The 11,025-nt window shown below is 37.4% G+C and overlaps 2 protein-coding genes across 3 annotated transcripts in view; one reads left to right on the top strand and one right to left on the bottom strand.

Annotated features, from left to right (window-relative positions):
• COL8A1 (collagen type VIII alpha 1 chain) overlaps positions 1 to 11,025 on the bottom strand; it is a 542,567-nt gene that overhangs the window by 341,180 nt on the left and 190,362 nt on the right. The gene's annotated exons all lie outside the window — the stretch shown is intronic.
• Positions 1,571 to 6,000, top strand: FILIP1L (filamin A interacting protein 1 like). Its single transcript, XM_029939184.1, has 2 exons — positions 1,571 to 4,344; positions 5,811 to 6,000. Exons 1-2 carry the CDS (start codon positions 1,684 to 1,686, stop codon positions 5,916 to 5,918), a joined length of 2,769 nt encoding a protein of 922 aa, XP_029795044.1. The 5' UTR covers positions 1,571 to 1,683; the 3' UTR covers positions 5,919 to 6,000.

Raw genomic sequence — 11,025 nt, 5'->3', positions numbered from 1 at the left:
AATGACCCCCTCTGTAATCAGCCTGCTCCCAATGTAATTAAGAGTGCCACATATTTAAAACTATGACCTGACTGCTGAGGAGAAAAGTGTGTGGAAGAGGTCATTTATATTGCATGTAAAATGACATCTTGTTGTGCCAACAAATTTAAAAAGTAAAAGAAAAAAGTAACATTATAATAGTCATCATTTAAGAGGGGGTTACTATTTTCCTTCATTTAAAAAAATTTATTTTAATGTTTTTTATTTATTTTTGAGAGGCAGAGAGAGACAGCGTGAGCAGGGGAGGGTCAGAGAGAGAAGGAGACACAGAATCCAAAGCAGGCTCCAGGCTCTGAGCTAGCTGTTAGCACAGAGCCCGATGCGGGGCTAGAACCCATGAACTGTGAGATCATGACCTGAACGGAAGTCAGACACTCAACTGACTGGGCCACCCAGGCGCTCCTTCCTTCATCATTTCTACCAACTGACTCTAATTGATAAACTCTTTCCTATCAAACCCTATGCTCTTCCCACATGTTACAAAAATTCTAAATGCTTTCAGATGCCTCTCAATTCAACTACCAGCCACTATGGGGATAAAGATACATGTGAAGTGAGTGATTCCTGGCAAAATGTCATGCTAGTGTAAACCAAGTTTTAATTGGTAGAGAGGTCCATCAGTGAAGCACATAACTTCTAGGCAATGTGAATAAAATTTTATCTCAATTTTATTTCTGTTTATCAAGAAATTGAGCACCAAACATAATGTACACATATTATAATGGTACTAGCAAACTATTTTATAAATGTAACAATAACCACATTAATAAAAAAAACAGCAATAACTAACACTACCAAATGCTTATTACTATGTACCAGAACTATGAGAATCTTAAATGAATTATCTCATTTATTTTTCACAAATGGCTGCTAAGATAATACAATTATTGCCTCCATTTTCCATATGAGGAAACTGAAGCTCAAGGATGCTAAATACCAACCCCAGGTTAATTAGCTGGTAGAAGATGCCCAATATTGAAGTCTGGTCAACTTGAACCTCAAATTTTCATCTGTTTTTACCCCTTTCAGGCTAGATTGCCTACTGATTCTGTTCCACAAGCTAGCTATATGTGTATGCATGTATGTGTGTGTATTTATTTTGAGAGAGACAGAGAGAGAGTCCCAAGCAGGCTCCACACTGTCAGCATGTAGCCCCATGTGGGGCCCAAACTCAAAAACTGTGCGATCATGACCTGAGCCGAACTCTGATGCTTAACTGACTGAGCCACCCAGGTGCCCCATACACAAGCAATTTAAACCAACTATTTTTGCCTTTACTCTTCCACTAAGGCTCCTGGTGAACTGTAACTATTACTAATCAACAAGGGGTAGGGGCAAAGGTAGTAGTGAAAGCAAAAAAGCAAAGTAGAGCTGTTTATCAAGATTCTCCTTGCCAGTCAAGTACAGGAATTCCTTTCCATATTCTGTATAGCTGATAAATCTGTCTAAATTACATAAATGTTTAATCACAGCTGAGAAGTTGCTAAAGTACCAGTCACAAAACAGAGTGCACTCTTTTATTTTTTCAGATTAAAGACACTAATTGACCAAGAAACTGAGTCCCAGAAGAAGAAGGAGCAAGAAAAGGAAAAGAAGGTCATCACCCTGAAAGCGGAGCTGACCAAACTGAAGTCTTTCGCTTTGATGGTGGTGGACGAACAACAAAGGCTGACGGCACAGCTTGCCCTTCAAAGACAGAAAATCCAAGACCTAACCACAAGTGCGAAGGAAACACATGCTAAACTAGCCCTTGCTGAAACCAGAGTTCAGGAAGAAGAGCAGAAGGCAGCCAGACTAGAGAAAGAACTGCAAACACAAACCACAAGGTTTCACGAGAACCAAGAAACAATTATGGCAAAGCTCACCAATGAGGACGGCCAAAATCGCCAGCTTCGACAAAAGTTGGCAGCACTCAGCCGGCAAATTGATGAGTTAGAAGAGACAAACAGGTCTTTACGAAAAGCAGAAGAGGAGCTGCAAGATATAAAAGAAAAAATCAACAAGGGAGAATATGGAAACTGTGGTATCATGGCTGAGGTGGAGGAGCTCAGGAAACGTGTGCTAGAAATGGAAGGGAAGGATGAAGAACTCATAAAAATGGAGGAGCAGTGCAGAGATCTCAATAAGAGGCTGGAAAAGGAAACATTACAGAGTAAAGACTTTAAACTCGAGGTTGAAAAGCTCAATAAAAGGATTATGGCTTTGGAAAAATTAGAAGATGCCTTCAACAAGAGCAAACAAGAATGTTATTCTCTGAAATGCAATTTAGAAAAAGAAAGGATGACCACAAAGCAGCTGTCGCAGGAACTGGAGAGTTTAAAAGTAAGGATCAAAGAGCTAGAAGCTGTTGAAAGTCGGCTGGAAAAGACAGAATTTACCCTAAAAGAGGACTTAACTAAATTGAAAACGTTAACTGTAATGCTGGTAGATGAAAGAAAAACGATGAGTGAAAAATTAAAGCAAACGGAAGATAAGTTGCAAGCTGCTTCTTCTCAGCTTCAAATGGAGCAAAATAAAGTGACAACGGTTACTGAGAAGTTAATTGAAGAAACAAAAAGGGCACTGAAGTCCAAAACTGACGTGGAAGAAAAAATGTACAGTGTCACCAAGGAGAGAGATGATCTGAAAAACAAACTGAAAGCAGAAGAAGAGAAAGGAAATGATCTCCTGTCCAAAGTTAATATGTTGAAAAATAGGCTTCAATCATTGGAAGCAATTGAGAAAGATTTCCTAAAAAACAAATTAAATCAAGATTCTACTAGGTCCACCACAGTATTACACCAAGAAAACAATAAGATTAAAGAGCTCTCTCAAGAAGTAGAAAGACTGAGACTGAAGTTAAAGGATATGAAAGCCATTGAGGATGACCTTATGAAAACAGAAGATGAGTACGAGACTCTAGAACGTAGGTATGCTACTGAACGAGATAAAGCTCAATTTTTATCTGAAGAGCTGGAACGTGTTAAAATGGAACTTGACAAGTACAAGTTAGCAGAAAAGACAGAGTCTAGCCATGAACAATGGCTTTTCAAAAGGCTTCAAGAAGAAGAAGCTAAATCAGGACACCTCTCAAGAGAAGTGGATGCACTGAAAGAGAAAATTCATGAATACATGGCAACTGAGGACCTGATATGTCATCTCCAGGGAGATCATTCAGTTCTGCAAAAGAAACTCAATCAACAAGAAAACAGGAACAGAGATTTAGGAAGAGAGATTGAAAATCTCACTAAAGAGTTAGAGAGGTATCGGCATTTCAGTAAGAGCCTCCGGCCTAGTCTCAATGGAAGAATCATCTCTGACCCTCAAGTGTTTTCTAAAGAAGTTCAGACAGAAGTAGTAGACAATGAGCCACCCGATTACAAGAGTCTCATTCCTCTGGAACGAGCAGTCATCAATGGTCAGCTATACGAGGAGAGTGAGGACCAGGATGAGGACCCTAATGATGAGGAATCGGTGCTGTCCTTCAAATGCAATTCATCTACCCCCTGTCCTGTTAACAGGAAACTATGGATTCCTTGGATGAAATCTAAGGAGGGCCATCCTCAGAATGGAAAAATCCAGACTAAACCCAATGGTAACTTCATGCAACCTGGAGATTTAGTCTTAAGCCACACGCCTGGGCAGCCACTTCATATAAAGGTTACTCCAGACCATGTCCAAAACACAGCCACTCTTGAAATCACAAGTCCAACCACAGAGAGTCCTCACTCTTATACAAGCACTGCAGTGATTCCAAACTGTGGCACCCCAAAACAAAGGATAACCATCCTCCAAAATGCCTCCATAACACCAGTGAAATCCAAAACCTCTGCTGAAGGCCTCATGAATTTAGAGCAAAGCATGTCCCCAATTACTATGGCAACCTTTGCCAGAGCACAGACCCCAGAGTCTTGTGGTTCTATAACTCCAGAAAGGACAATGTCACCTATTCAGGTTTTGGCTATGACTGGTTCAGCAGGCTCTCCTGAGCAGGGACGTTCCCCGGAGCCGATAGAAATCAGTGCTAAGCATGCAATTTTCAGAGTCTCCCCTGACCGGCAGTCATCATGGCAGTTTCAACGTTCAAACAGCAACAGTTCAAGTGTGATAACTACTGAGGATAATAAAATCCACATTCACTTAGGAAGTCCTTACATGCAAGCTGTAGCCAGCCCCGTGAGACCTGCCAGCCCTTCAATACCACCACAGGATAACCGAACTCAAGGCTTAACTAATGGGGCACTAAACAAAACAACCAATAAAGTCACCAGCAGTATTACTATCACACCAACAGCCACAACTCTTCCTCGACAATCACAAATTACAGTAAGTAATATATATAACTGACGACTCTCACCCTCATCCAGTCCATAGTGATATTATTGCAAGGAACTCAGTCCTTTTTAATTATCCCTCCACATCCCCCAAAAGACTGACTGAACTTGTACTTTGGGAAGGTTTGTGCATGAACTATCCAAGAGTATCTGAAACTAACTGTTGCCTGCATAGTCATATCAAGTGTGCACTTACTGTATATCTTTTCATTTACATACCTTTTGGAAAGTATTTAGTCTGCACTTGTATAAATACATCTTTATGTATTTCATTTTCCATAACTCACATTAATTTGACTACAACTTGTCTTGATGAAATATTTTAACATTTTAAAGCAGTAAATAATTTGTTATTTTTACCATTGCTTGCTGAAATTTCTTTTTGGTCATTTTGTGTTGTATTTTTGCATGTATAGTAGAATTTTATTTTCTGTTCAAAAGGTTTATTCCTTAAAAACAAACAGGACTTAATTACCATTTACAGTCAACTTCTGATCACATGTTATTAGAGGAAGAGGAAATGATTCAAATAAAAAAAGTTTGTCTTTTTGATTTAAAAGTGGACTATAAGATCTCTCAGGAGCAAACTTAACTTCCTGCTAGAGATGTATCTCAATATCCAAGATGCCCAATAAAGTGCTTAGCACATATTAAGATAAATGTTAACTGACACTAAGTGAATTATATAATATTTAATAATTTGCTTTTATAAGCACATGAGCTGATAGTGAAAGTAAAAAGCTTTGAAATGTGATAGAAAGCCAGAAAAAGCACATTTGAAGATACAAGTTACCTTGACAATCAAGAGTTGACTGTATTTCTTCTACAGATGAAAACCCCCCATAAAACATACATATATTTGCATCCAAATCTGAAATCAGCCACTATGATATATACTCTTAAATGCTGCTTCAAATCAAAAATGTCATTCTTGTCCTTCTTTCCCATCCAGTTCCCAAAACAGTTTGGATTATTTAAGATAGGTGCTTCCTATCTTGTTTGTAAGTCGGCTATGTTCAAAAACTTACAATGTAATTGTATTTCCCCCTCCAACCTCTAAACAAGCAAACAAAAGCCAAAGATAGCTACAAACACAAGTTATAGAAAAGGCATATTTTAAAAAATTATACATTATATTAGTTAAGGAAGGTTTCTTCTATGACTATTGTTATGCCATTTATAAGGTAAGTGAGAAAAATTTGGTCAAAGCATCCTAAGAATTCTGATACCTACCTTACAGGACTCTGAGCATGTTCTGTATTTCTGTAGTAGAGAACAATAGTTTTTAGAGGACTGTTTTCAATTATAAATCTGTTCCCCAAGTCACATTCAAAAAAAAAAAAAAAAGGGTTCAGACAAGGTAGCTCATTACCATTTTCCCTTTTCCAACCTCATAACAGTCTAATTTACTTTGGTCAATTTATTACCAGTTACTGATTTTAAACATAATTCATTTAGACACCCAGGCAAACTGTGAAGATCTTTAGAAGTAAAAGAAATCTTCCACGATTATCCTCTTTTTCCCTGCAAAATCAATTTCATGATAGCAAAGCGAGGATTTGTTGACAGAAACACTTCCATGGTGATGAACTACAGCACCAACGCTGCGGGCTTGCATCATCATTAAATAAATTTGGATGAAAGCTGAGGCTGGTGATGAATGAGAAAGCTTCTGTTTAAACACATTTATCTTGCAAATCGGCAGTGACCCAACTGTATTACAAAATACATGATGGTCTAAATGGTTTTCAAAACTACTTTTATTTTTAAGTCACCTTGGGCTAGAACTGCAGAAGGAATGACATACTTAATTTTACATCTTTCAAAGTAGATATTGATAATCCTGCTGCATAAGATATTTTTCTAGATAATAATCAAGAGAGGGTACATGTGACGTTTTGAAGGGTAACAAAAACTAGAAAGAATTAAAGAACAAAGTCTTTGCAGTACTTCCGACCTTTGTCAGATAGTGGCACAAAGAGAAAATATGCTTCCACGGCACTGGATACAATGGACAGAGGTAGAAATGAGCAACCCATAGGTTTCTGTTGGCTGCCCCAAGTGCTGAGGGGAAAGATCCATTTCTGGCACAATTATAACTAACAGAATTTGAAAACTCTGGGCTATTCAATAGTTCTTCCATTTGGTAAGAATTCAGTTTCCTTTGTGAGCCCAAACAATTCTCTACAATAAAGTTAACACCAAAGGATTTGTGCTCCATGATTACAATGCACAAATTCTCATTTCTTCATATGCTCTAGATATTTAACTACTAATAGGCATCTCAAGTGATTAACATTACCAGAAGTTTATTGGACTTCAAGGAATCAAACTTCTCTTAGAGGTTCCTCTACTGGGAGGATTATTTTAGTATATTAATTCATATTAGCATCAAAATTTAGGAATACTGTCATATTTATAACATATACAGATTATTAAAAGTGTTACTAATTAAAATTTATGGTAAAGAAAGCATCATTTCTGATAAAAAGGCATCTTCCTTTTTCCATAAAATCACACATTAAAAAGAGCATCTTTCCATTCATACATTCTAGATCTTTGATCCTTAATTTCAAAATTAAATTTTTATATCCATGTGTTTGAAAGGTTACAGAACTTTCTTTTTAACTCATATATAATCACAAAAGAACCTTGAAAACTTGGGAAAGGAAGTGACATTGGAAAATCTTCATGAGATATATAAGAGTGAAGGTTTGTATTCTCAGAAGAGGCCCATTAGAAACTCACAGAAAATAGTTTTTATATACATCTGATAAAATAACATCTTTTCTTTCATTTCATCTGAAGTCCTAGCTTCAGAACCAATTTTCATTTTACTCAGTCCCCCCATCTCTTTAACTTTAAAAACAATTTTTTTAATGTTTATTTAGTTTTGAGAGAGAGAGATACAGAGTGCGAGTGAGGGAGGGGCAGAAAGGGAGGGAAACACAGAAACTGAAGCAGGTTCAAGGCTCTGAGCTGTCAGCACAGAGACCAATGCAGGGCTCAAGCCCATGGACCGTGAGATCATGACCTGAGCCGAAGTCGGACACTTAACCGACTGAGCCACCCAGGCGCCCCCCATCTCTAACTTTTTAAGCTGCAGCATCCTATCACAGATTTAAATGATTCCACCATATTCTTCTGTCCTTTTAAGAACAGTGGCAAAACTTTTCTTTAGGATACCTCTGTTCTCTGGGGGCACTGGCAAAAATAAAATCATCACCCTTACTAAAACAATGTGCATTACTCTAGTTGGATCTTTACACTTAAAGGAAGATCTCTATATACGTGTTAAAGATGATGACAGGATTACATAAATTTACCCAGGAGGTCTCTGCAACTACATTTCACATTGCCAGGACATTAGGCGTGGGGTCTTCATGACACTCAAAGGATAGAATTAGGTTGCACTGTAAGATGGTCATAAAGGGGATATTTTGTTAAAAATTGTTAGACTTGAAGCCTAGGGATTTGATGATCTTTATTAACTGAGGTAGAACTCCAGAAGAGAACAGGTTTTTGGTAGATTCTTTGACTCTGAATCTTTATAAACTGAGTTTCTTTTGAAGTTTGTTTGACAAAGGCAAGCAAAGATCTTTTACAACATTCTAGTTTACCTATACCTGGTCTCTATTATTGATAATTTTTTCCTCAAAAAATCATTTTGCTTTGAAATCCTAACAGAAACATAATCAGGCAAAAATGCATTCCCAAAACATTAAGATCTGTGTTTCTCAAAGTAAAATCCAAGATAACATGTATGAGACTTCTGATGTCCCACCCAGAGATTCAAATCAGAATCTGTAAGGGTATGGCCCAGGAAGCTGCACTTTTAAAAAATTTCTCTGGTGAACATTATGCATCCTAAAGTAGTAATCACATTGTTTTAGAAATTCCTATATTGATAAATATTAGCAAATGTGTTCTGACTGTAGTCCTGCTCTGTCAGAATGAATTACCCCTATCCAAGGAAGTGTGACTATTCCGCCCTCTGGTGGCCGGCATGACAAACAGCTCATTCCTCAGGTTTTCTTTTTATTCAGAAGAAAGGCTTAATAAAAACTACCATTTTATAAGGTGGGAAGGTTCTTGTGTTTATAACTGTAGCAAAACATAGATGCACGAATCTTTAGTTGAGCATTAGCAGGCTGTCTGACACCTACAAGCGGTTTCTCCCTAAGATCCCAGGCCCTCAAAAACCCTACAGTACTTCTTGGGAGTTGTCCAGAACACACATTAAACAAAGCTGTTTGGATGAACCAAAACAAAGGACTCCATTCACCTTGGAGCACAGTGAAGCAAATGCCAAGAAAGAGCAAGGAAGATAAGTGTTTCAGTAAAGTCCTAGCCCTAAACCCCCTTAAATTCATTTTCATTTAGATTAAACTCCAAATCCTTTCCTTTCCAACTGATGGAACTTCCACTGTGCAGTGAAATATATCAGAGCATTCCCCAAAGGCAACACCCTAGGGGTAAGGAGTCCTTGGGGAGTCTAGCCAGCTAACTGGCCAACATTTCTAAGTACTTTATCATTTGATAATGAATTAACACTGTTCATATGGCAGCACATTTAAATCTGTCAACATTCCATCAGGACACTAGTTTTTACACTTAAAATGGTACTGTAAAAATGTACTCTGGACTAACCTTTGGCATTACAATCAGCTATCCTAGGGATAGTCTTCTTTACTTGTGGCTTCATTTAAAAGTTTCACTTATTTTTTTCCGAAATTATTAGCCAAGAAATAAAATTTATCTGATTAATTTAGGCAGCTTTTTTAGTTGAAAGTTTTTTTTTTATTTAATAAGTTCCTTTTTCCCTCATAGCCAAATGGTCCTGTATATTTGTGTAATATTACCTAGGATTTTTTTATTTTTTGGCCTCTGAGTTTTGTTTTGGTTTTGAAAACCTAGTCATCTTTGCATAACTAACAATGTATACAGGCCCTAGATCTACAAAGGTTATCTTACTCTGTGCCATCCCTTAGGCCTCTGGAAAGGTGGAATGGGTTCACTAACTGACAAACCCACTCATATATCTCAGTGACATGCAGGATGTCTTCTCTTCAAAGCACCACATGGACACAACTGGTTAATACACCGATCATGACACACTGAACTGCCTTCTATCTAACATTGGGGCAGATATGGAGACAAAAGATTCACTGTCTCTGAAGAACTTATTATTCTGAGCAAGGAAAGGAGACAAGAAACAAGAGTATGAGACAACATTTAATCAAGTGGTAAACTAAATTCACACAATAAACTAAAGATAAAGCAGGCCTACAGTAGATTAACAAGGCTTCACAGAGCAATTGAGATTTGAAACTGGTCAAGGAAAGATTTAAATAAGTAGAGTGACTGGTTGAGAGGGAGCATTTGAGGCTGGCAAACAGAAGATCGGGTTCTAGTTTATGCCTTTCCTAGTCAGCAATGGGGCTCTAAAAAAGTCACTTAGTTTTTGTGAAATAAAGAGAACTGGACTTGGTCATCTCTATGATCACATCTAGTTCCAACTTCCAGTGATTTCTGAATTCTTTCCAAGTTTCAACACCCTCTTTTAATTACTTAAAATTCCTTTGGGAAATAAGTTTGAGCATAAATAAGCAAACCAATTATCTACATGAATTTCCTTTCAGCTATTAAATTTCTCCTTCCCCATTTTCCCACTTATAGGTGTCCTAAACTACTAGATGGTCTCTAAAGATTTATTTTCTTCTTTAAGATTCTATGAATTAGCCTTTTAATCCTCAACATATCAGCTCTTTTCTCATTAGAGCAAAGTTGGCAACCTGAGGACTATTAACAGTATGGGTCTGGGGATTCTTTGTTGAGGAAGGATGTCCTGTGCACTGTAAGACATCTAGGAGCATTCTTGGCTTCCACCTACTAGATGCCAAGTAGCATTTACCAACTGTGACGGACAAAAATGGTTCCTGACATGGCCAAATGTTCTCTGCAGAGTAAAATCACCTCTATTTGAGAACTACTGCATGACAGAGATGGGTTGACTAACTCTATAAGCCAGTTCCTCTTTTATATTAACTTGCCATGGGAAAAATATGACAGTTTATTTGAAAACTCTTATGTCTGGTATGTAGAGATGAAAGTCTTGAATCTGACTAAATATAAGCCTCAAAGGAACTTTGAAAATCTGTACTGAAGTCTTCAGTTGTGTAAGGACTGTTTCCACTAACCTGACAGATTGGCCCAAGGCATATATGTATTTGAATATTTATATTTGTGTTAATACCTTGTACCTTTCTTTCAATACCAGATTATGAACTAGTGTTTTCAGATGAGCTTTCCATTTCTCACATGTCTTCAGGAGACATAAAGAAAAGTCTAGACAACCAAACACATTTGCCTTAGTGAGCGAAAATGGTTTCTGAAGAATTTAAGAGATAATCCTTTACTGTTTAGACCTTTCCAAAGAGTCCTCTCTCAGAAATTTCAATTCCTTCTGTAGTAGCTTATAACTACCAGAGGCACAAATGTCTTCTATTAGAATACAAACTTTCTTCATTCTTCAACAAATCAACTATAAGAATGAACCAACAAATATTTATGAAGCACCTAATTTTACTCATTGCTATGTGAGCCAGTTATGCAAGTATAAGATTTAGAATCTAGGGCGGGAGTTGAGGACTACCTTAAAAGGTCATTAAGA

Source organism: Suricata suricatta, chromosome 5 (genome assembly GCF_006229205.1).
Source record: "Suricata suricatta isolate VVHF042 chromosome 5, meerkat_22Aug2017_6uvM2_HiC, whole genome shotgun sequence".
Classification (NCBI taxonomy): Eukaryota; Metazoa; Chordata; class Mammalia; order Carnivora; family Herpestidae; genus Suricata; species Suricata suricatta.
This window is presented reverse-complemented; position numbering and strand designations above follow the sequence as displayed.